Raw genomic sequence first — 26,023 nt, forward strand, 5'->3', positions numbered from 1 at the left:
TCCAATTTCCTCGAGACCCTGTCAATCAATGGATCCCATCTATTCTTCTTTTTAGGTCCCTTGCATTGACCATTTTAAACGCATTCCCCTCAATGTCATTCAACTCAATTGGTATTCCATGTGTAGACTAATGGTGTTAGATAAGCAATGAGAAGAGCTTAACCCGAGTTTGAGGAGATGATATCTTTGTACATTCTTTTGTAGTCTATCATTTTTGTATAGATTTACTTGTATAGTGGAGTTTTTTTAATCTTGATTGGATTTGTGTATTTGTGGGGAAGGATTCCCCATCCTTCTTATGAACTATTTATTCATAATTAATACATTACTTGTTTTCAATCCAAATGGAAAAAATAACGATACTCCCACTACTTAAAGCACAACTACTCAATAAAAGTTACACAAGGACAGGTCCAAGAAACCAATTAGAAAACCAGCTTGAAAATACCACTGAGACTAGAGGTACAAGTTAGAAAAGGGTTATCCTTAAGGGATTCATTTGAGTGTTGCACCCTTGCGAAGGACTTCCATCTGCAATCTTGCCATATTATCCAAAAAATGCATATAAAAGTTGTGCCCCAAGTCTTCTACTTTTGCCCACAAAACTCTCATGTTGATCCATTAGCAACTCTTTCCCTAAAGAAAGAATGACCTAAGAGATGCCAAAGAAAGAGAAAAAAAAGTTCCAAAAACCAAAGTTCTGCCATAATGGATAAGAAAATATGTTTAGCTAGTTCTTCTACATTTTAATACATACAGCAATTACTTGTCAAGAAACACGCTCTTCTTCTAAGCTAATCCACAAGTTAGGATCCTCCCACATGCAAACTCCTCCCACGCAACACTTTTGAAAAGTCTAAGAGCCCCACACTTTTTAAGGGAATGACACTCCTGTATCCGTCCAAACCAAATAGAAAGATTTCACAAAGAATTTCACGCTCTTACTATCCTTCCAAACCAAACTAATTAAATATAACTATATTAAAAAGCATCAAAAGAACAATGCAACAAAGCACGCAGGACATATACAAGCCACACCAAAAAGCACAATGAATCAGAGAGAACACAAAAAACAACACTCAATCTTAACAAGAGCCCAACCACTCTATAAAATCAAATAAAGACATGGAACCTATCTCTGTGTACATCTTTACCTATGAAAACAAAATACTAAGAAAGAAGTCTTCAAATAATGGTCCAAATGCTCTTCATTGTCAAATGACCTTTGATTCCTTTCCTTCCAAACAGTCCAAAAGATACACCATGCAATCCTAAATTGATAGTGCATCTATTCCTAATCATTTACCAGAATAGAAAAAATTATTTTTGCAAGTGAAATTTAACTTGTATAGATAGAAAGATTGTAAAGCACTTGTCTACCCCTCTTATCCTTCCTACAAAGGCCCTTTTCACTACATTGAGATTACAAATGGTGGCCCCAAAAGAATAGGAAGAAAAGAGAGAGCATTTCTTTGTGATTTATTTAAATAAGCTCAAACACCATTTTCAATTAAAAGAATTAAAATAAAAGAACAGACATTATGAAATATTATCAGATATTACACTCAAAACAAAAGGCTTTGTTGGGTTGTGAACATTCCCCAAATATAATGACTATAAGATAATGCAGTCTCCACTCACAGCAGGAATCACAGGGGATATATGCATCAAAAGAGAGATGCTTTGTGCATCCTTTAGCAGCTTCAGAAAAAGAGAGTGACAGCTCCACCTGCAAGTTCAAGATCAAACATGGTACAATATTATTATCTTAGAAACCCAGATGATCGTATTCTTATGATAATTGGGCAGAGCAAACAGAAAAAAAAAAAAAAAAGATTGACCTGAATATCAGTTGCAAAATTTTCAGTCTCATGTTCAAAGATCTGTCAGATATCAAAAGATTCATAAGGTGAAGATTCAAGTATTTGACAGATTAGAGCATTTAAAGTATTGGACAAATCAAAACAAACAAATGCTATGAAGTATCAACAAGGATGATGAAAACATGATAAATATGGAGTACCTCAGCGAAAATTTTACGGAATGAATCAGAGAAATGGCTTCTATAAGCATATCTGAACCCATCTCCAGCAGCATCTTTTACACTCTCTGAACCCATAGTACGCTCCTTGATTGAGCAAAAGATACAGGGAGTTATTTAGTCAGTTTGAAACCTTTAACAGAAGGAACAGGCTTTTGATATGCAGTGAATTTCAAGCTTCAAGCATTTCAACAAAGAACCTATTGCCCCACTACTACATGGTTCTCGAAAAAAACAATGCACATCAAGGGAGCAAACAAAATCCAAAAATTTGCAACAGTGATTGCATCAGGAATAAAAATATAAATTTGCAATGATACAAATGGGAAAGTGTTGGTACCCTGTCATATTGTGCTCTCTTTTCGGAATCTTGCAAAGTCTACAATCGCCTTCCACCACAAACATGTGCACAAAATTATCAAATAGGAGAATAAGTGCAAAATATCCCAGAATGTAATAGTTGCAATATGAGTAACAAAAGGGGAAGATAAAAAGTCATTGCAGAATATCCAAACTACAGGCATGAGAAATGAAACAAAAGGTATTCCTTCAAACAGCTACAAACCTCATAGGCATCTCTTATCTCTTGAAACTTCCTCTTTGCATAAGGATTGTTCTTGTTTGCATCTGGATGGAACTTCTTAGCAAGCTGCATTATGTTACAAAACTCAGGAACTTAATTGAAAAACAATAAGATATTTCAAACTTTGATGACACATAAATGGGTCTATATGTTATTCCAAACCCCAAAACCAAAAAGACAAAAAAAAAAAACAAAACAAAAATGACATACACACAATTGATAAGTAGTTTTCCATAAAGACGCTGTTTAGCACAATTTTGGTAGTTCAGAAGAACTTCCTAGCTGATAAAGTACTTTATTTTTTTATAAGCACATGACAGATAATGTATGTAAATATACAAAAGGGAGAATACAAAAAGGGTTGCAGCTAAGGCAAGCCCAAGTACACAGGGAGTATACTAAGGCACCAATCAAAAAGAACAGCCAAAGAAGGGCACAACCCCTTCACACATCTACTTCAATCCTAACTAATCAATTTTTTTATAGATAATCAATCCTAACTAATCAATAAAATCCATTATTGTCGTAGAAGGCACTTCTATACAATGACCAACACATTCCAAAAAATTACACATAAAAAAAGGATTTGGGAACTGATGAAGTACTTTATAGCGTGCATAATTACACATTTGAGCACTCACAAAGAAATTTGGGCCATAGAACCTCTTCCCGTCAAAACCAGGGTTCACATGATTTGTTTAGAAATGATACTAGGTTTTCAAACTTCCCTTTTTTTCTTCATTTTTGAATCTTAACCTCTGCTCACCACTCCTCCCATTAAGATACTTTCAATGCTGCAATGAAGTTTTTAATGGCAGAAATGTTGCCAAATACAAAAGTTTCCTGAAAATAATGTAGGCTGTAGCTAACTCAAAAAATAGCCCAATCACAACAAATAACAAAATTCTTCACATGTAATGATGCTATATGAAAATTACAAAAACAGAAAAAACAAAAAAGAAAAAACCATCACTCAAAAAATCCTTTTCCATGCCATCAATGATGCCCAAAATATAGACACCAGATGCCCAAAAAATACATTACCACATGAAAAGCCTTCTTGATTTCATCTCGACTGGCATTCTGAGGAACACCCAGAATTTCATAGTAATTCCGTTCAGTGGAATAGCAAATCCCTGGTGACGTACAACAAGATTACGGAGCAAAGAGAAGATACAAAAACAAGCTGATTGTCTAAATCTTTTATAAATAAATAAATAAATAATAATGATAATAATAATAATAATAATAATAACTGATTGAATATGATAAATATCATCATACAATCAATTCAAAAAGGCAGTTTGTAGGTTGTGTGTGGAGGAGAAGGAGGAGAGGAGGGAAACCTGTAGCATGAATATACCGCGTTGCTGATGGTATTCCCATGGTTGCAAAATCAGAAGGCTTCCCATGAAGAACGTTGTAACCGTGCAAAACTGGCCAAAAAAAAGCATTTGCATTTGCAGTAAATCATAGCATGAATCAGAAATTTAGACGTGGCTAAAAAATCAATTTGGAAGAAATTAACATGCAGCCCTAGAAAGGCATGTGTTCATGGACCGAGAAAATAACAGTCTCTATAAGAATCCGCCTGTGCATAATATAATGCTTAATTATAGGGATTCTCAACTAACTGGAAAAAGCTTCCAGAATAGCGCTTTCCAAGAACCCAAACTAACCCAAGCCGCAGGCTTTGCTGGAGCCAACGTACAATAAAATCGAACTTAGAAACATTTTAAAGCAACCGATTCAAACAAATGAGCGACTCAAACAATGGTTGGAAAATTTCAAGACAAGTTCAGGAAATTTTGAAAATGGTTCAAGAAAAGTATGAGAAATTTTGAAAAGGGGCTCAAGGAAAGTACAAGAAAATTTCAAGAGAAGTTCAGAATCGACCATTGCAAAGTACAATACTGAAACATAGGGATACCCGATTATCTGGAAAAGCCTTCTGGAATCATGTTCTCCGTGAACCAGAACCAACCCATGCCATGGGCTTTGCTGAGGCCAATTTACAATAATATTACAGCAACAAATTTGACTGAGAGACACAGACAATAAATCCAAAATAAAACAAGCGAAGTTCAAGAAAATTTGAGGAAGATTCAAGAAAGTATGAGAAATTTTCAAAAATTTTGAAATGGACGTCAAGAAAAGTACAAAAAAAATTCCATGAGAACTTCAACAAATAGATCAGTGTAGAATATAATGCTTAAAATATAGGGATACTGAAGTGACTGGAATAGGCGTCAAAGATCATGCTCTACAAGAACCAAAACATATTGAAACAGATGAGAGGCTCGGCCAATGCATCCGAAAACTTCAAGAAGATTTCAAACATTGTTGAAAATTGTTTAGAAGTAGGACAAATTTTGAAAAAAAAAAAAAAAAGTTTCGACGGAAAGTACGTGAATTCGAGAAAAAACTTAAGAACGCTCAAACTCCTTAGTCCTTCAAAAATATGTAATCAAAAAAACTTACTTCTCTGGTGAATGAATGCAGGAACCCTGCAATGTTCAATCGGCAAAAAATCTATGGCCGATGTTGACTGCAAATGACGCTTGCACTGCAAGAAACGTGATATTATTCGCTGAAATATCGCCAAATTATAAAACTAATTGATCAAAAACTTTCGATCATTCACGCACCAACCCTAGCCATCCGAATCTGCCCATTCTAAGTCGAGACTGCAATAATTTTCCAATGAATATTCAGAACCAGCAGTCTAATTGTTAAAAAAAAAAAACCACCGTATTAAATCGGAGGAGGGATTGAACTGTGTATTTGGTGTTTGAAAGTAAGAGAGGAAGAGAAGATCGTGATAAATCTTGATATGGCGGCTTAGGGTTTTAATATAACGGTAATGTGTAATATTTGAAGCAGCTGGCTCCCTGGAGTATCAACGAGGGATGAAACACCATTTAGACCGTGCTGAAATAAACGGTGTCGTTTTATCTTCTCTAAAGCTGTCCAGCTGGATCGATGCCAGCACCACCTTTTATAGCGGCTTACCGACCCATGCCCATGGATCATTGTCTACGACGAATCCCCAATTTTCTGTCTTTTTTTTTTTTTTTCATTGAAAACTAGGTTTTGAACAATTAATTTGAAAAATATAGAAAGAAGAATCACTTTTATACATCTGATTCATCTTTATTTATTTAAAAAATATTTTAAAATATATACATTTTTTATAATTTAGATAATTATTTTTAAAATAATTTTTTATTTGTTAAGTTAATAATACCGATGGACAAATTTTCATAAAAATTAATTTAAAATTAATAAAATAAGAAATTATAAAAATTAAAACTAAAAAAAATTAAAAATTAAAAATATAAAAATAAAATATTAACTTTTACTTAACTAAATCACACTAATAAAAGATATAAATTCTAAAAAGAGATTGCACGTAATGGGAATCAATAATATATATTTTTGATTTGGAAGTTCTTTGAATTTAATTTAATTTAATTTAAATTTTTTTATTTTAATTGTATTTAATTTTTAAGTATTCAAAGTTTTATTTGTATTTTTTATTTTTAAATTTTATTATTTTATTGTTGATATTTATTAATAAAATTTTATTTAATTTTATTAAAAAATATATAAAAAGATGAATGAATTTATATAATACATGATATAAAATCATTATTAATTAAATAATTATAAAGATTTTATTATAAATATTTTTTGTAAAATGGTTTGTATTTTATATTATATAATAAAAATTTTATAATATATTTATTTGTAAAATATTTTTATCATATAAAGATAATAAAATTATTTTTTAATAATTTAATTTAAAATACATTTAATAGTAATTATAAAAAATATTTTTAATATTAAAAAAATTAAGTATTTCAGACGTTAAAAACACTAACTATAATTATTAATTACTACTCTAATAAATAAAAGGGTATGTGAGGAAATTATTATAAAAGTACATATATTTAAAGCGGGGAAAAAAGGTACCATGATCAGAGTGGTGCAACACAAATGTGAAGGCGACTTGAAGGACGGTCGGGAAACTGCGGGTCTGCGGCGGTGATGCCACTGAAACAACTGCCATGGCATTTCGATGCCTCTTCTTCACTCTCAGACGGTAAGCACTAGCCGCACGCATCACCTCTCCCTCTCTCACGAACTCACCCTCTGGTATATACAACTCGAAAACCTGACAAAATAAATAAATAAATTGCAGTTACGCATACTCATCAAGGAGGTCTATTTCCTCAAAAACCACGCCAATGGATGAGGCAGCATGTACCTGTAAAAGGGATGACCTCACGAGCAGGATGTTGAAGCTCGTATTCCCTAGGCGAAGCGCCACCGCGGTGCTTCAGAACTGGATCGATCAAGGCCATAAGGTCACCGCTTCCGACCTTCGTAATGTCTCCAGACAACTTCTGAAATCCAAGCGCCACAAACACGCACTCGAGGTTCCATTCTTTACGCCTTTCCAAAAAATTCGGTGCTTTAGGGTTTAGCATGGTTGTCGTTAGGAATTGTGAAATTGCAATTCAACATCTTGACTCATCCAATGCCTACATCGTTTCTTAATGGAGTTAAAATTTGGTCTATCTATCTAATTAACTAGTTATGATGCTACCATTCGAATGGCGGTTTTTTTTTTCCCTTTTTTGGATGAACCTGGCAGATACAATGCGTATGACTGATTTGCCAGCCCATTGATCATCTGATTGAATATCATTCCTTTTTGAAATTTAACTAAACCCAAAAGCAGAACGGGAATCGTGGGAAGGGAAGGGCCCAAGAGAATGAGGAAGTGGGAAGAAATTTTGAATTCCAATGTTTGATCCTACTTATGTTGTCATGAGAAAGGATTCAGAGGGGATTTAGTCAGAATATAGAATGCGTGAATCCCTTTCAAAAAGGTGGAATTTGGACAGCGCTCAGTCTCAACACTTGAAAATATTTCCGTTTCATATCCTGCCTATTTTTTTACCATGGTCTGAGGATAAATCACACTAACAGAAAATAGCTTCATATTTAAATTCCCCTGAATGCAAACATGAGCAAGTAAATAAAATCCAATTCTTTTTGCTCCTTTGTATTGTTACATTCCCCTTAACCAACTATTTGGTTTCAAACGCAATCTAACTAGTTCATAGTTCGTTGCAATTTCAACATATTGAACTAGTGGAGAAAATATTGGAACTTGTGTGTTGAGTTTGCAAGAGTTGAAAGTGTGCAGTTACTAATAAACAAGACTAAATTATACAACTTTGGATAGCAACACCATTTCTTTCCATACAAAAACTGTGTTTTGTTAGTGAGGTACGATGCCTCCAAGAAAGATAGAGAACTTGTTCCAAAGGGGTAGAAAGACTAGGAAACCTTGCACTTCAAACCAACTTCAAAAACCATCTCATAAGGCCTTTAAGGGGTAAATTTCCCCTAAAGAAAATAAAGATACTATATTCCCACTTTGATGGACATACGGTAACATATGGTCAGATTTGATGGAGTTGACTGACCAGCATATAAAGCCCCAGTCTGTATTTGATGCCTGGATAAAGTCAATGGTCTGTGAGTGTGACTTCCTTGTGATCCTTTATATGAGAAGTAGAGTTTTGAGCAATCAAGGAAGTTCTTGAAGCATCTTAATAATAAAATGACCAACTGAAACTTTTTACAAATTCTTCCTTTTAAGCTAGTGCTTTAACAATTGGAAGAGGCTGAATACATTCTTGATGAGTGCAAGTAATATGCTAGTTCAGATGTTGATATGCCCTCATGTAACATGTTTTTTGGATGCATTTGTAAGAGTTGGGTTTACCTTATGATTCAAAAGAATCATGCTGGCAATATTTAGGAACTATGGGTTTCTTGAAGCTGAATAACTTGGTCCAACTACTAGGAAGAAAAGGAAAGTTGCTACATGAAATCATAAGCTTTCTCAGAGATCTAAACACCATTGCTGCTCTTTTATATGCACATTCTTAAGATCAGTGATTACATTTAGGGTTGATGTATTTTTATCAACCTGTTTTTTTCTTCTGATTTTACCTATCAAAAAAAATATATCCTTGTTTTACTATTCAGTTGTAAAATCATGTCAGTTCCTTGAACGTTGCCTTGTCACATCTAGTGATAGGACTAAAACAACAGACAAAATTAAGCTTTGTGTTGTTCAGATCCCTAGTTGTCATTGGTGCATTTTATCACTAGTTATTTTACTTAATTCTTACTGTTTGTTCAGTATTTCATTTCTAGTGTTCCCCACAGATATTGGCATGGATGGAAGCTCAAAACCGATTTCAGATGTCAGCAGCTGATCATGCCATCAGATTGGAATTAATCATAAAAATCCAAAGTTTAGCAGAGGCCGAAGAGTATTTTGAACATTTACCCAATTCCTCTTCACGGAAAGCGGCATGTCTACCTCTTCTTCATGCTTATGTAAAAGAAAGGGCTATTGAAAAAGCTGAGGCTCTCATGCTGAAGCTGAATGACCTGGGGCTGACTGTGAGCCCTCATCCATTTAATGAAATGATGAAGCTTTATATGGCTACATCTCAATTTGAGAGAGTGCCCACTGTGATTCTGCAAATGAAGCAAAACAAAATACCCTTAAATGTTCTATCCTACAACCTCTGGATGAGTGCTTGCAGTGAGGTATCTGGGGTTGCTTCAGCAGAGATGGTTTACAAAGAAATGGTGGATGATAAGAACGTGGAAGTGGGGTGGAGTACCCTTTCTACTCTAGCCAATATCTATCTGAAATCTGGACTTATCAAGAAGGCCAATTTGGCCCTAAAAAACGCAGAAAAGAAGCTATCTGCTCATAATCGCCTTGGTTATTTCTTCCTTATTACAATGTATGCCTCTTTGAGCAATAAGGAGGAAGTTCTTCGGCTTTGGGAAGCTAGTAAAAAAGTGGGAGGTAGAATCACATCTACCAATTACATGTGCATATTGTTGTGTTTGGTAAAGCTTGGTGATATTGCAGAAGCTGAGAGAATTTTCAGGGAATGGGAATCCAAGTGTTGGAAGTATGACATTAGAGTCTCCAATGTCCTTCTGGGTGCATACATGAGGACTGGATCAATGGACAAAGCTGAGTCATTACATCTTCACACATTGGAGAGAGGTGGGTGTCCAAATTATAAGACATGGGAGATTCTTATGGAGGGATGGATGAAAAGCCAAAATATGGATAAAGCCATCAATGCCATGAAAAAAGGGTTTTCCATGTTGAAACATTGTGATTGGAGGCCAAACCATGGTCTTGTAACGGCCATTGCAAGGTACTTGGAGGAGCATGGGAATGTTAACGATCTGAATCAGTATGTTAAAGTTATTCACCAATTAGGTATTGCAAATTTACCATTGTATAAATCTTTACTCAGAATGCATCTGCTCTTTCAAAGACCAGTCTTTGACATCCTTAAAATGATGGAGAAGGATGAAATTGAGATGGATGATGAGACTTCTGCCCTTGTTCAAGCCTTCAAAGTGTAAGCAGGATTAGTGCTGTACGAGGTATCTTAATGACTTGCTATGGATGCCAGAATTCTACTTCCTGGATTGTATTGTTTTTTGGGATCAAAACCTTTAAGCAGGGAAAAAGGGATAAGCGAGGATGACAGAGGAGAAGATGCTATAAATGAGGAAAGAACTATATTGGTCTCAAAGGAGTTGGTTCTCTGTTGTTTACATGGTAATGTAATTGCAGAATAGTTTAAAAATATTTCACATGTTTTTTATTTCATATTATTAGTAAAAGCTGAAGTTCCTATTATTATTATGAACAACATACAGTCCTCAAAATGACCATCATTTTTATTGTCAATAACAGCTGAAGTTCTCATTATTAACATGCATTACCCAAAGTATCTTATACAAACCACATGCAGATGCCCTAAAGCCAGCTCATTTGGAGATGGCAGTAAAACTTCAAGTCAATGCAGCCATCAACATCTTGTGGAATTCTTTGGTGTGCACTAGCAATTTATCTTGAGGTGGCAAACATTCTTTGATAATAGGAAGCTCGAGGAATTTCTGGAACCATGCACTGAGCAAATGCATCATCTCTACATCAATCATGTTTACACCAGCAACTTCCTCATTCATTCGAGCCCAGCATCCAATCCAGCCAACAGCAATGTCTAGAAAGCCTATTGTTTCACCCCCAAAAAAGTGCTTCCCCTCCAGAGCACTCTCCAGAGTTTTCAGATTCTCTCGAAGCTCCTTTGCAGCTTGCTCTTGCTCCGCCCCTACCTTGGAAAATGCTTTAAACATTGCTGGCACACTGAAAAGGGAGAATGATCAAATATTGATTTAAGTGAGGTCAGTAGTACTTTGCATGCAGTTTAATTGGATAGAAATTTTGTGCTTGCTTCTCCTACAACTTAAAATTTATTCACTCACACAAAGATACTGTGGTGTTCTAAGAGTCTAGGAAGATTTTGTGGTCCATTACGACAAAGTTTTAACAATTGAATGGTGCTAGAATACAAGATTTGGAGCCACCCATGGTGGATACAAGAGTTTAATCCTGTAATATGTGAAAGACAAAAAGGAAGGTATTCATTCCTGTACCTTCTCATCTTCAAATTTCGCCCAGAAACGTGCCTTGGCCCTTTGATAGGGATCTTGTGGTAAGAGTGGATTATGCTTCCGAACTTCATCCATGTATTCAATTATCACTAGTGATTCAGCCAAAGGCTTACCCTTGTGCACAAGAACTGGAATCTTCTTATGAACAGGGTTGTACTGCAAAAGCATAGGACTCTTGTCTAGCAGATGCTCTTCCACATACTCATAATGGATTTCTTTCAGCTTCAAAGTCCCATTTAATTCTCAGGGCAAAAGGACTTGCCCAATACCCAAGCAACTGCACTCCATCTCCATTTCCAGCCATTCTCGGTTTCTAGTTTAGCAGGCGTGTATATGTATATATTACATATATATACAATGGAACCTTATATGCATTATTTTTTTCAATGTCATTTGTCCATATCTTTACACCTCGATCTCCTTGATTTTAATCATTGTTCAGTGACATTGACCTTATCATACATATTTAACAATCTAGATCTTTGGTTTGGTACGTATCACTAAAGTCCTTGTTGTGCGATAATACCTTAATATTTTCCATATATACGTATAGAGAGATGTTTGGCAAACTTACCACAATTTTTTTGAAGCCTTGTTTGACTCTATTCCAAGTAGTCAACATCAATAAAAAAATTGGGAACAACTTGACTGGGGGTTGTGTCCACTACTCCAAAGGGGCTGAGAGTTATTCTCCAAAAGGATAAAAAATGAAAAGGCTATTAATTTTATTATTTAATTTATCTTGCAAGATTTGAAAAACCCAATATTTAAGAAATATTTAAAAGTTTATGTATTTTTTGAACTTTTTATTATGTATATACAAGTGAATTCCTAAAAGAAAACTAGCGAGCTTATATGTTTTTTAGTTTATTTCTCTTTAATTTTTCTTTCTTTTTATTGTCTTTTTTCTTCACATACTGTGAAATCAAACTCCACCAAATGCAATTCGGGGTCCTAATGATTATAATCAAGCTTATGCATCCGCTCAATAAAATTGAAAATAAAAGGTCCATAACCCGGAACAGCCTCTCATCAATCACAACCATATTTTTTAAAATTTTTAGTTGTTTGTAGTATAAACAAATTAGATTAAAGTAAAAAAATATAAACAAATTGAAATTAAAGTATAAATAATGAGACCTAAAAATATATAATAATATATGGGTTCTTATTGTTTATACCCTAATCTGATTTATTTATATCTTTGTACATTAATCTCATTTGTTTGAATTAATATCCAATTATATAAATCTTATCATACATATTTAATGATTCAAATATTTTATTTGATGAGTATATATGTAATGTTTTTTCAATGAATATTAAAAAAATATACTTCAATAATATATATATATATATATCTCATTTATTTATATCTTCATATCTTATTGAATAACTCACATATTCTTCCGTATTTGCGGAATTAATTAAAAAAAAACAATAGAAATATGTAAGAACAAACAATTTTTATTGAAAACATTCTTTTGATAAAATCCCTAAACTTTTATAATAAATGAGCTATTTATAAAATTATGATTAATCAAATATTGCAAAGCCCCACACTTATTATTGATCAATCTATACTAGCACCATAATCTTAGAGGAAAGATTAAAATCAGAGATTTTACTCATTCATTTGTATTATTATTCAACAATCTAAATCTTATCATATATATTTAACAATTCAAATACTTTATTCAATAAATTATATATATATATATATATATACATATACCACAATTTGTTTTAAGTCTTTCACTTAAATTTAATCTCTTAAAAGGCACTTAGCACAGAATTAGACAAGCTCTCAACACACCGGCTACACGAGTATGAATCCAAGATGGTCAAGCAAGTCTCATCTCTTACGGCGAGTTTCAGCCGTAAATTGAAGGACGTGTTCAAAGAAAATGTTATGAAAAATAATTCAATTCTATCATGGAATATATGAAAATTAACTTATAATTAAAATTTATATATTTCTAAATTATTTAATTTATATATATATATATATATATATATATATATATATATATATATACACACACAAAATAAACTTAAAATAATTTATTAACTTTATTTACTTATTTTTCTTCACATTTTCTTTCATTTTTTACTTTTCCTCAATTTTCCTTAAATTTTCTAAAAACCAAACATAAATGAACATAAATAATAGCTAAAAACCGTGCCACTCCAAATGGTCGTGGTTCTCTCCGATAAATTTGCAAATCGAGAGAAGACCAAATAGATATTTTAAATTGATTTGAAACCGTCATTTCCCAATTTCAGAAAGAGTTGTTGATAATTTAGCACCACATTCTGCAAATACAGGCAGACTTCCTAGTACATAAATAGTATTATTAAGCCACCAGCATAATCGAGAACATTATTTCACTAAATAGAAAATCCCTGATGCAATCTCAAGGCTCCACGTCCATCCATCGCCTGTAAGAGATCATTTCATGCTTGGCTTCTCACAAAAATTTCAACATAGAAACAACAACAAAAACTTTGGCGCAGTTATTGCAGAGATGCCAGTGCCAAGGAAACATTCCGGGAGATTCGATCATGTATAGGTTCCTGCACGAAGGAATGAGTGTTATATTCATATATTTTTTGTTTTGATAGGATAACGATGGTGCCTCTTTTGTTTACCTCCATCAACGGTATCTCAAATTTTGAGTTCGTTATTGTCTCATACAAGAAAACGTACCTGTCATGAGATCATTAATCAGTGGTAACCAATATATGACCGAATGAACTATATTCAAATTTTTTTTTTTTTTTGTAGATAAGAACAAAGAGCATATATATAAAAAAAGGAAACACCAAAACAGCGTCCTAAAGTACATAGAAAGTATACATTGCCCAGTGGTTCACTCAAGTGAGAGAACAAGAGAAACAAAAAACATCACCTGCTCTCATTTAGAACCTAATCGATCAATAAAGTTAAAACGAGAAATAGGACCCACGTCTACAAATACCCTAGACCAAGACCACAAATTACAAACAAAATAATTTTTCATCATTTAGACCAAAAACTATGCATTATCAAACACTAGCATGTCTGTTTCCTCCCAAACTGTCCAAAAGATACATAATAGGGTCGCCTTCCAAGACTTTTTGCAGACTTTACCTACAAATAATCCATGCCACCTAAGGAGTGTCTCCTTGACCAAAGAAGAGAGAACCCAAGACACTCCAAAATCTGTCTACCCTCAACAAATGTATTTTGGGATTCAAAGATCACTTTGCCCATTACCTTCTCAAGTCTATTGGCTAAAACCTTAGCCAACAACATATAAAGGTTGCCCACTAAGCTAATTGGCCAAAAATCTCTCAAGTCTTCAACACCACTTTTCTTTGAAATTAGAACCAGAAAAGTAGCATTCAAGGACTTGACAAATCTGCCCCCCTCATGGAAATCGCTAAAAAAGTTCATCACCTCCACCTTCACAAACTCCCAACTAAAAAGCCAAAACATCATAGTGTACCCATCTGGTCCCGGTGCTTTCTTCTTGCCTAGGTCTGAGAGAGAAACGAAAACCTCTTCTTCCAAGAACGGATGCTCCAGCCTTGCAGCCTAATAGCCTCTTAGACTCTCAAAAGTCAATCCACCAATGTTGGGTCTCCACCCACCTTCCTTGGTTAAAGGGTTCTGAAAAGCCCCAACCACACCATTGTTTATTTCATTCTCCTTAGTAAGCCAACTACCATTCACCTTAACCTTAGCCAACCAGTTTCCTCCTATGGGCATTTGTCATCTTATGGAAAAAACTGGTGTTACCATCACCCTCCTTCAACCACACTTCCTTTGATTTATGCCGCCATGAAATTTCCTCCTTAAAGACCCACTTTTTATAATCCTCCCTTGTCTCATTTCTGGCTTCAACCTCTTCCAAAGACAAGGTTGTAACCCTCTCCTTTTCATCACAAAAAGTCACTTGGTTAAGGGTTGCTCCCTTTCTAGCTTCAATAATGTCGAACACATCTTTATTCCAGGATTTCAGAACTGCTTTTAAAGATCTCAGTTTTGCAACCAAAACAAAACTATAGGAACCATTAAAATTAAGACCCACCCACCAGTTTTTCAGCAAATCTTTAAAACCGTCCTCCAACCACATATTCTCAAATTTGAACAGAGAGGGTCCCCTCCTCAGGCGCCCCCGCCCCCTCCCCCCACCCCCCCATCTAGAAGAATGGGAAAGTGATCAAATACCTGTCTAGGTAAAACACACTACAATGCCCCATTGAAGAGGTTATCCCAATCTTCAGACACCAAGAAAAGATCAAGTCTAAACTAAGACTGATTATTCAACCCGCCACTCCAAGTGAAAGGGTCCCCCTGCAAAGGGTATCTCTCTGCTCCAGGTCCTCTATGACCTCTGAAAATCTCCTCATGGCTGGGGAAAGGCCGCCTCCCCTTCTGCGCTCCCCAGAAAACCTAATCATGTTGAAATCACCTCCGATACACCAAGGATCACTCCATAACCCCCTAATTGCCCCAAGCTCGTCCCAAAAACTTTCTCTGTTCCTCCTGCACATTGGGTCATACACCCTAGTAAAGATCCACAAAATACCATCCTCGCAATTTTTAATCCGGCACAAAATTGAGAAAATCCCTGCTGCCAATCCAACTAACTTAAGCACCCTATTATCCTAGAACACCAGAATTCCTCCTGCTGCACCTCTCAAATTGACAACACCCCACTCTAAACATCTACACACCCCAAGGCTATGTACAAGTCCACTAGACATCTCTTAAATTTTAGTTTCCTGCAAACAAACTACATCCACCCTTTGCGACTTGACTAAAGAAATTATTGAGTTAATTTAGACAAGCATCCATGGAAATTTAAAATAATAATAATAATAATGAAATCGAATAGCAATTTGATTACATGCATGTGCACTTATCCATGTTCCCATGTTGATTGAAAAATTCACAGCATAATCACCCTACCAGTTACAATATGGGCCAGAGAAACACACAAGAATCTTTCCTTCAGCCTAATCAGCTAAGGTCAGATCCACTATTTCTTGGTGTAAACGGAAAGGATTTCCAGCTGCACAACCTTTTTTTTTTTTTTTATAGATAAACCCACAAAAATATATTAGATAAAGGGTGCTTGAAAGGAGACCCAAAGCATACAGGGAGTATACAAGAGTCACCTAAAAACAAGAAACAACAAAGACAAGCACTCACCGATCCAGCTGCACAACCTACAGTCTACAGATGATGATATTTATCATTCCCCCCCACAGGTAATTCCACAGCCAAGCTAGTGCCATCAGTAGGACCTACCACCTTTGGCACATAGCCATTACTTCATTGCAGGAGTCTCGTATATAGAATAATGCTCCCAGTTCAAAAACATAACATTAAAAATTGTCTTAAATTATCTCTAACATTTGCATTACTCTATGTTTGAATGTACCTTCACCAGTCAGTGGCAAATTCTAATTGTTGTACATAAGAGAGCAAGCAGAGAGAGAGAAGAATGTTGGCACAACACTTTGGATACTGGGTCGTGATTTTAGAGGTATTTCCCCATCAAAACTCAGCACAGCTGAGAATGATATTCCACCCTTATTCTTTTATCTTTGGTGCACCTTTGATACTCTTCCATATTCTGTTTTTTCTTATTAACATGACTGTTTTTTCTTATTTATGCAAAATGTACTTACTAAATGTGGTGGCGACTCATTGCTGATTAGAAACCCACAATGAACACAAACTTAAGAAGAAAACATCTTACCACCCCTTTCCATGAATAGAAACACAAATAGGCAATGGTTACCGGAAAAATGTTATTCTAAATTCAATATTCTTTCTACTTAAAACATTCATCGTGAGATGCCTGAACTTGGTGGACATCTCAAATGACCTCAGGTTAAGGGGTTGGGCATTCAACCCAGCCAAAGCTGAATAGGGTTTCAGAATCCGTCCCAAAGTTATGACATCCTGATTTCTCACGTAATTGTGTCTATATGTGCATGCACAGAGAGGAAAAATAAGTTACATGGCAAAATTTAAAGTTGCAACAAGGCTATATGCTAAAATAGTCCCTAAATGAATCCAAATTTAGAGAGCTTATTACAATGGGAGATCCCCTCCTAATGATTTGTCATTTTACACCATATCAAGGAGCATCTAACAGCATATTCATTCAGAAAATGAACCAAAAGGTTCTACTTTAACTTCTAATTGTACACTATTGAATTAGTGGCAAGTTACAAGCTTTCTATGCACAGCCAGTAGGCTTCCAGAACATGAGCTTGCTTATGGTCACCACAGCAATTTGACATAAGACTGGAACACCAACAACTAAAAAATTCCAGGGTTCAAAAACAACAAAACCAAATATGGTTCTACAGCTCAGATAACTATATGCATTCTGATGTCACTGCTCTAATTCTTGTATATAGTTACAACAATATGCTTAGAAGAAAAAATGAAAGATCGTGGAGGGAAAAGAACATAAAAGCACTAAGGTGATGGATGGTGGTGATGGGAGAAACAGCTATTATCAGGCCAAAAGACACAATGTTTTATGCTCATTTTATTCCTTACACTGTAATTGTAGTTAAAAGGTGATAAAAGACATACCGCCAAGCCAATTCGCTAACAAGTTCCGTGGGAGCATCAGGAAGAACCTAAATAATTGTATTGCCAGGGTGAGATTTACTGTCTACTTTGACATAAAGAAACACAGAATAAACAATGAACTTGATGTGACTTACCTCATCCTCATATGGATTACAGTGCTCTCTGAACCACAACCTCAAGAACTCCTAAAAATATATTTAATTTTTACTAAGTCAGAAGATTGCTCTTTGAACCATAAGGAGTCTAAATAGTTCTACAATCTATACTGAAAATTTAAGGAACATATGGAACATGACATTAGAATACATCTACACGATGATAAAAGTAAGTAAATACAATGCAATCTCAAGAGGTTGGCAACCACACCACCTTTCCTGCAGTAGCACATAAATGCACAAGCAGGTATACTAGAAGAATAACACGTAGACCTGACAGAATAAATAACACACCTTGTCAACATTTTCAGGTTCAATGCCGTTCCTAAAGCGTTCCTCATAAGAATTAGCAATCCAATATCTACTTGAATCAGGAGTATGGACCTAAATTGACACATAGACATCAAATCTGCTCATGATAATGTGACTTTAGAGAGAGAGAGAGAGAGAAAGCACCAACCTCGTCAATCAAAAGAACTGTACCATCAGATCCCTTACCAAATTCATATTTTGTGTCTACCAATATCAGGCCATGTTCCAAAGCCACATGCTGCATTCTCAAAGGAATAATGAATCAAGTTAAACTGATAACTACAATAAAAGATACAAAACAAATTACTCCAAAAAGGGCAAATTTTGACTAAACAAACTTTGTTTAACAATCTTGAAATACATGACAGAAATATAGATGCAATAGTAGCATTCAAAAGTAGTTGAAAGGGAGCCCCGCATAACAGCTAGTAACCAAACAATCAAACAAATTGTAGTGCATCAACTCATTCTCATAGCTGACCCATATCAGCTACCCCAATGAAAGTCTGAGATGACAAAAATTCCTGGCCACGAAGTGTAGGATAATATTTTACATATTTAAGGGTAGCCACCATAGAGCGTTAATGAATGCTGACTCACCAGTCTAATGAGTGCTGACTTTACTTTTGTTTTTTATTTTGATAGTTAAGTAGCAAGAGCAGAAGTCTCACCAAGCTATCCAAATTTAAACTACATATTTACTTCAGTAGTCATGTATGTATCCTTAAATTTGTATCATGTCTTTAATAACAAAAACATATAAACAGGTTGCTTCTCCTCTCTATCAACTATTTGTAAATTTCCTTTTCTTTTCCCATGTATTTTGCTTCCACACGTCCCTATCTTAAAAATATGAATCCTTTATATAACAAACATCACAGATAATAACCACAACTATTTCAAAACTTGAAAACAAGATTAGAGATTTCATGATTCTAGGGGGTAGAGAAACAATCCTCAGTTGTTTGATGCTTGACAAACTCGTAACAGCAGAGCAAGGAGAAGATAGTTTTAGCTTAACCATGCAGAGTGATAAACATTAAGAAACAAACCTACACAAAAGTAGAACATATATTTCATTGTTAAGAAATAAGTACACAGAAGGACAAGAAATCCTTGCCCAAAAACAAAATCTAATACATAAATTCAATCACCCATTTCTTTATTATTCACCCAAATAGGACATTCACAGAATCTCTCTCTACAAGAAAATTGGATAAACCCCTAGCTTTGGCCAGCTTTAGGCCTTCTAACAAGGCTAGAATCTCTGCCAAAACAGATAGACCCAACTCCAGCATGTTTAGAGAATATTCTCATTAGTGTTCTATGATAACTCGTAAAAGTTCCTCTAATTCCTAACTAAGTTACTTAAGGATCACCGATCAAAATTCAACTTGACGCAGCCTACTAACATTGGAGTCCATATAGGGAGTTTAAATCACCTATTATCACTACGTTATTGAGGGGGGGGGAGGGGGGATCTACAGTAGAGAACTAAACCAAAGGTGGGGGATAAAAAGCAATAGTTGTCAAAACCTATGATGACACTTGTTCACATTGTACACAAGCTCTCTGGTTTCTGCAACCAGTTTGGGTATTAAGTAATACAAAGTATATGATACCTCCTCTTAAGGAAAATATAATAAAATTTTTACCTCTTAAAACAATTTTAAGAGCAAATAAGTGTAGCAATATCTGTCTCTAGATTTTGGACATTGGGATTTCCAGCATCCTATATCCATTGCAAACTGTGGGATTCCTGTCTGTCTATGCTGATCATAGAATATAATACAGTTCAGATTGCAGGACACTTGAAATTTTTTTTTCCTACATTTAGATGACATAAAATGAGTTGAAACCTACAGCAAAGTAGTAAAACTTAATATATACTTTCACTTTTATTTTATTCTCCATTGTCATCGTTTTTTAAAAACTTAACCTTTTACAACATCTATTGTTGTTCTAATGGCTCCTAGGATAAAAAAAATCATGGGCTAGTAGTTGAAGCAGTAAATGGAGAAAAGCCTGTGGTGATTATATCCACAAAATATTTCTGAAACAATAAATTTGAACAGAAGCATGAGCATAAGGGAAAGAAGATTAGTCACCTGACCGTATTCAAATAAGCTTAATGCTTTCCTACTCACTTCATCATAGTCAGCTTGAGTCATCAACCCAAGTTTAACTATCTGCAAGGAAAATGCATCAAATGTTAGCCAACTGACATGGCTGAGAGGAGATTAAAACAACAATATCTAACAAAAAAAAATTGATAGTTATAGATAGATATGTATATATTAAAGATAAAAAAGGGCATTGTCAATCCACGTTTTGTAGGATATATATATATATATAGAGAGAGAGAGAGAGAGAGAGAGTATATATATGCTAGTTTTTTTTATCAAATGCTAGTCTTAGTTTCCCTTGCATCCGAGTTTTTTTTAATAGGTATGTACTCACTACATACATGTATGTCATCTTTGTCGAATACGGATAACCAATACAAAATAAAACTAGTATTCCCATAAAATAAAATAAAAAAATTGATAGGCAGGTTATTCCCATCAAAAATTAAAACTGATAATAAATTTTGTATCAAATTTCAAACAACTAACATTAACATTTTAAAAGGCTATTGAGGGAAAATCTAAGCCTTGGCCCAAGGTGAGGTGTCATGAATTAGCCATAAGGTTACAAACCTCAACAAAATGAGGCTTAAGCCTCAATTATCATGTACTAAAGCTATAGCCTCAAGGGTGTTACTTGCTTAGGCTTAGGCTTGAAATATTCAATGGGCTTCAATAGGTTTCAAAACTTTGTGAGCTTTTGATATATTTTATTAGAAGCTTGAGTTTCAACATTTAATGGGTTCTAATGAGTTTTGGGTTTTGAGGCTTCTAGAATACAATTTATAAATCTTTTCCCAAAAAAAAAGATGTAGTTGAGTTGTATTTAACCCTAATAAATATAAGAAGAAAAAAATATTAAAAAGTGGAAAAGTGATAGGTATCTAATGAAGAAAAAAATACTAGCAATGTTATTGAATTTCCAGAAAAAGGGCCAAACTGATACAGAGATAGCTATTCGAAAGGCTATCACTCTCCCACCAGACACACACACCAGCCAAAACAACCACCCCCACTGCCACTCCCTCTTCCACAAATTCCCTCTTTCCTCCATAAGCTATCCCAGCCTGCACTAAGACCATTACAACTAACTGCCAGGTGGCAATACACTCTGCTTCCCCTTTCTAGAATACATATAACGTATAGGAGGCCTATCAAAAAGAGATTGAGAAAAGATGGATGAACCTTATGAGGACAATAGAGCAATTAGATATAATGACAATTCCTTAAAAATCCTACAATTGATAGTGATGGTGATGCTAAAAACTATTTGTTAAAGTCATCGAAGATAATTGAATTTTAAAAAAGAGAATGAGGAACTGAATAGAAACTATCGATATTAATTATTTTATTATAACTTTTATGGTTTTTTCCAATAAAAAAAAACTTTTATGGTTTTCTTATCATTCTATTTTCAAATGGTTTTATTAGTTTTTTTTTTTTTTTTAATTTGTTTATCTAAGATGAGACTTGTGCCTAGTTGCAACTCAAGGTTTATTCCTTACATCATTTCACTATAATATCTCAAGTCCTGCTTTAGCCTTTTAAAACATTGCTTAGCATTTTAAGAGATCATACTGGAGCAATTTGTGGTAGCTCAAGAAAACAAGTCTGAAATAATTAGTGAATATTTGGTTAATCTTAAGTCAGTCTAAAATGGTTTGTAATTAGTTGCAAGTACAACACAAATGGTTGAATACGCATTCCAGACAAAAGACGGGTTATTTATACAGCAGCTTGTAGTCAGCCACAACGACATCAAGATTACTTCAATATCTTTTCATGGGAACAATTAAAACTAGGGTTGTCAGTAACTACATATCAATTGGCTAGAAGAAAAACAAAAAACTGACAAATTATGCAAACATGAACAATATAGTCAAACCTCATCAGGAGCTATGGGGACATCATGATCGGCAGCCTTGGTTGTAGGTGTGAGTATATTTGCAGGAAGCTTTTGGTTTTTTACCATGCCTGCACATTTTAACAGACTATTCGGTAGTTCAAAAATATAAATACAAAATAAAAACAAATGAATTGAGCGGAAGCACACCATCTGGGAGGGCATTGCCACAGTAGTTTCGGACACCATTCTTGTAGACAGTCCATAATGATGTATCAGTACTTCCAGTCACATAACCTCTGACTACAAATAAGTGGCAAAATTAATATCCACAAAAATGTTGATGGCTTTACAAATGTATATGCAAATGGGATGCAGCAAGAATTCTTATAGTCAAATAAGTCGAAAGCATGGAAATCATTTTGCACTACAACAACAACAATTACGTGATCATGACCCATGAACCTGAACCTAGAAAACATATATTCTACATAACATTCCCAACCCAACAACCAAAAAAAAAAAAAAAAAAAAGGGAAATCATTGATCAAAACAACAAGAATATAGATTTTAAACACAGACTTCAAACAGCATGTCCACCGGGTTGACCTATAATTAGTTCGCAGGTTTGGGCATTTCATTGAATAATTTCCACCAGTTAAAAATAATTACAACGATACACATAATACAACAATATTGTGTTCCTTGCTTCATTCAAAAAAATAAATAAATGAAGCCAATTTTTAACTCTAATTTTCAAAATAAAGCCTGAAAAAAGGAGTTACAATATTCAAATCAAGAACTAATAATTCTCATCAAAAGTTTATAAACAAAAAGGTTTATCTGATTCAAGCAAACCATTCTTAAAACAAATGCAATGTGTGTTTGTAACTTTTGCTAATGAGACTGAAAAACACTAAACCTCTAACAACTCACCAACAAATTCAACAGGAAAAACTGAACATTTCTTTGCAATTGTGACATTTTTATCAGGAGCCGACACAACTGCATTTGGAGCTATGTGCTGAGTTTTATCAAACCACCACAAACTTGTCTCATTAAGAACCTGAAAGTTGCAAGGCCAACAAGGTAAACACAATTAAGTCCATCGTTATGGTACTAAATTGACATCACTGGAAAACATCTATACACGCCATGGTGAGACTATTCGATCAAATTTCTACCAAGCTTTTATTTTGGCATACTTGATCCAACTAATTTGATTAATAACACAACTACTTAATAAGAAAAATGGCGGAGATAAACCTGGCCTTTGAATGGAATAGAAGCAAGAACTCTATCAAATGCACTCTGGCGATCTGTTGTGACAAGGACTAGATAATCCCCGCCATCATAGACATCTCTAACCTGTCAAATCAAACGGATGGGTCATTTGTCCAAGTTAAAACGGTAACCCCCTGTTTGATTGATGATAAAACAATATAAAGAAGAAATTAAAAATGAAAAAAGAGAAATATAAATAAATCCACTTTCAATAAGCCAAATAGTTGCACTAGTTTCAGTCCTCTAGTCATTTGTTTATCGTAGCCCTAAACAATGAAACATCTGAATTCAAAATTTCAGGGACAATTTGGTGGCGGATATATAAATAATCCTTCATAAACGTTTATAATTTCGAAAATGAAAACAATCTATATAGCTCTTGAGAATCTACCTTTCGAAAACGAAAACAATTTATTTTCTGCAAAGTTTTGGAAAACGGAATTAAAAACGAAATTATCAAACATGTCTTGCATGTCATTTTTCCCCTTCTCCGCTACCAGAGAAACCAGTCAGTTGTCTTTTATTTTCCAGCACTTTCTTAGCAAACCGAACCGATAAAATTTTAAACAGGAAAAAAGAAAAATTCAAAGTTTCGAGAATTCAATTAGGGTTTAGGCGGACTAGCACCTTGCCTCTAGTTTTAGACTTAAGAGCGGGAACTGTGAGATGAAGGTTCGTTTCGGAGAGACAATTGGAGAGCGAGTGGCGAACGGCGCCGATAACCTCTTCTTTGCGATTACTGCTGATTAAGGCATCAAGAGATAATTGCTGAGATTGGTGCTGTTGGCTTGACATTGTTATGAACTTAATCCATCTTGGCCCTGTTTTGCAGTAGGATATGGAAGAAAAGACGTTGCCGCTGAGGGTTTTGGGATGGTTTAAGCCTGGTATGCACTGGGCCATTTTCTCTCTGTGGCTGCGTCAAGAAGCTCCACGGGGGCATTTATGCTTGCATTTTTATAGATGGCTGATGCCTAATAGGCCCCAGTCCATCTATTGGACCGCATTAACCTGAATGGACTTGGACCGACCCGTATTTTGTAACAATGCCGCTGTAATAATGGAATCAGCAAGTAATCAAACATAGGTTAATTTCCGTCGGATTTTCTGAGTTTTAGTGTATATTATTTGTTAAGAGAATTGTTAAATAAACGCACATAAAATCTTTCTACCCAAAATTCTTTTAAATTTAAAAGAATGTTAAATAACTGTACAAAAAATATCTGTACCTAAAATTCTTCTAAAAAATAAATTTCATCAACAAAATACATCTATAAAAGTTTTAATTGATAAAATTAAAAATTAATGATAATTAAATGTATTTATATGGAGCCTTAAAGATATAAGTGAAATTATCATATCAAATATATAATAGGATAAGTAGTCATATCTTCTTTTTTGTTTTCTCTTAGTTGTTCGTGTTCTTCATTGTTGTTATATATTAAAATAGGGTTAAATTTGTAGTTTAAAATTTTATATATATATAATTTTATATATTTAATAAAATAATATAATTTTCTATTTATAATTTGAAATTTTTTAATCATAGATATATTTTTCTTTTTAAAAAAAAATAAAAACCAAATACAAGTATTATTAGATATAATATCTTAAATTTTTTATTTTATATAATATTAAAGGATATTCTTAAGTATGGCATAAATATTATATTTTATTTCATTTTATATTTTATTCTTTATATATATATATAAGGACAATTTTAAATTTCATTATATTTGGATTCTGAATTATTTATGATCATTAATTTTAAGATAAATAGCCATTTATAGTTGATGAAAATTACTTTGTATTTTAATGGGGATTCTCGGTATATATAAAAAAACGCAAGAATCTATATCAAATTTAAATTATTTATGATAGTAAAATTTAAGGTAAGTAATCATTTATAACCCGTAAAGTTTCTAATTTGGTTTATCTTACCTTTTTAATATAAAAATTTATTTTTGGTAAGTTTTAAAAATATGTTTATTTTTAAATTATAGTTTTATCCTATAAATATTTTTTTAAGGTGTTTAAAAACTTGAAAACTCACCTAATTGAATATAGGGTTTTTGAAATATTTTACAATTGCGACTTTTCACCATGGGAGACTACGATTTTTCAAATATAAAATGAATTTATTTTTATTGAAAAATGGTGGGACTTCAATATCAACAACTAAAAATCTAAGAAGTGCAACCACTCTAATATTGGTGAGTAAATGCATTTGGTCAAGTAACTTAATTTTTCGTCTTCTCGTATTTACTAAATTATTCGAGAGATTATTTATGGGTTTTACATTATAGCTTATGGGTTATCGTTATTGCATGAAAATTAATTGCTCTTAATAAATATTTAATTTAAAAAATAAAATAGAAATTTGATAATCAAGTATTATTTGTGTTTCGTCCATGAAATACGAGATAGACAACAAATTTATTTCAAAAAATTTATTTCAAGATCTTGCATAATGAATGGAGAATATT

The 26,023-nt window shown here is 34.0% G+C and overlaps 4 protein-coding genes across 11 annotated transcripts in view; 1 reads left to right on the top strand and 3 right to left on the bottom strand.

Annotated features, from left to right (window-relative positions):
- The window catches only part of LOC117907044 (chaperone protein dnaJ 1, mitochondrial), a 39,560-nt gene extending 33,956 nt beyond the window's left edge, over positions 1 to 5,604 (bottom strand). The window contains exons 1-9 of one of the 6 annotated variants that reach the window (XM_034820389.1): positions 5,273 to 5,599; positions 5,106 to 5,190; positions 3,971 to 4,060; positions 3,669 to 3,760; positions 2,607 to 2,690; positions 2,382 to 2,420; positions 2,024 to 2,128; positions 1,842 to 1,883; positions 1,642 to 1,729 (exon numbers count right to left, since the gene is read on the bottom strand). In XM_034820389.1, the coding sequence (XP_034676280.1) occupies positions 1,642 to 1,729; positions 1,842 to 1,883; positions 2,024 to 2,128; positions 2,382 to 2,420; positions 2,607 to 2,690; positions 3,669 to 3,760; positions 3,971 to 4,060; positions 5,106 to 5,190; positions 5,273 to 5,299 (652 nt within the window). In that variant the 5' untranslated portion in view covers positions 5,300 to 5,599. Of the gene's footprint in view, positions 1 to 1,641; positions 1,730 to 1,841; positions 1,884 to 2,023; positions 2,129 to 2,381; positions 2,421 to 2,606; positions 2,691 to 3,668; positions 3,761 to 3,970; positions 4,061 to 4,554; positions 4,666 to 5,105; positions 5,192 to 5,272 lie in introns of those variants that run through there. The other 5 variants (XM_034820391.1, XM_034820393.1, XM_034820392.1 and 2 more) reach the window with 5 other exon arrangements.
- Positions 5,605 to 6,611: 1,007 nt separating this feature from the next.
- On the top strand, positions 6,612 to 11,330 carry LOC117907793 (pentatricopeptide repeat-containing protein At5g27460). 3 transcript variants are annotated; one of them, XR_004650064.1, is made up of 4 exons: positions 6,612 to 6,729; positions 6,829 to 7,066; positions 8,877 to 10,311; positions 10,450 to 11,330. XR_004650064.1 is itself a non-coding variant. In XM_034821448.1 (3 exons), exons 1-3 carry the CDS (start codon positions 6,695 to 6,697, stop codon positions 10,110 to 10,112), a joined length of 1,509 nt encoding a protein of 502 aa, XP_034677339.1. In that variant the 5' UTR covers positions 6,612 to 6,694; the 3' UTR covers positions 10,113 to 10,398. The 3 variants fall into 3 exon arrangements, 1 of the variants encoding a protein (XP_034677339.1); XR_004650063.1 differs by having other exon boundaries at positions 10,508 to 11,330; XM_034821448.1 differs by lacking the exon at positions 10,450 to 11,330 and having other exon boundaries at positions 8,877 to 10,398.
- LOC117907241 (glutathione transferase GST 23-like) lies at positions 10,372 to 11,534 on the bottom strand. The gene is given in 4 exon segments (XM_034820710.1): positions 10,372 to 10,902; positions 11,032 to 11,048; positions 11,193 to 11,441; positions 11,443 to 11,534. Coding segments are annotated over 4 exon segments (693 nt in total). The 5' UTR covers positions 11,515 to 11,534; the 3' UTR covers positions 10,372 to 10,547.
- A 1,871-nt stretch (positions 11,535 to 13,405) lies between these two features.
- On the bottom strand, positions 13,406 to 24,467 carry LOC117907764 (phosphoribosylaminoimidazole-succinocarboxamide synthase, chloroplastic). The gene is made up of 12 exons (XM_034821411.1): positions 24,165 to 24,467; positions 23,520 to 23,621; positions 23,190 to 23,319; positions 22,464 to 22,556; positions 22,296 to 22,384; positions 20,393 to 20,473; positions 18,433 to 18,522; positions 18,267 to 18,356; positions 17,952 to 18,002; positions 17,818 to 17,864; positions 13,863 to 13,920; positions 13,406 to 13,787 (listed from the first exon to the last, which is right to left on the bottom strand). The coding sequence occupies exons 1-12, from the start codon at positions 24,438 to 24,440 to the stop codon at positions 13,728 to 13,730; spliced, it is 1,167 nt and encodes a 388-aa protein (XP_034677302.1). The 5' UTR covers positions 24,441 to 24,467; the 3' UTR covers positions 13,406 to 13,727.
- Between the last annotated feature and the right edge of the window lie 1,556 nt (positions 24,468 to 26,023).

The sequence above is a fragment of the Vitis riparia genome, chromosome 18 (assembly GCF_004353265.1).
Source record: "Vitis riparia cultivar Riparia Gloire de Montpellier isolate 1030 chromosome 18, EGFV_Vit.rip_1.0, whole genome shotgun sequence".
Taxonomy (NCBI): domain Eukaryota; kingdom Viridiplantae; phylum Streptophyta; class Magnoliopsida; order Vitales; family Vitaceae; genus Vitis; species Vitis riparia.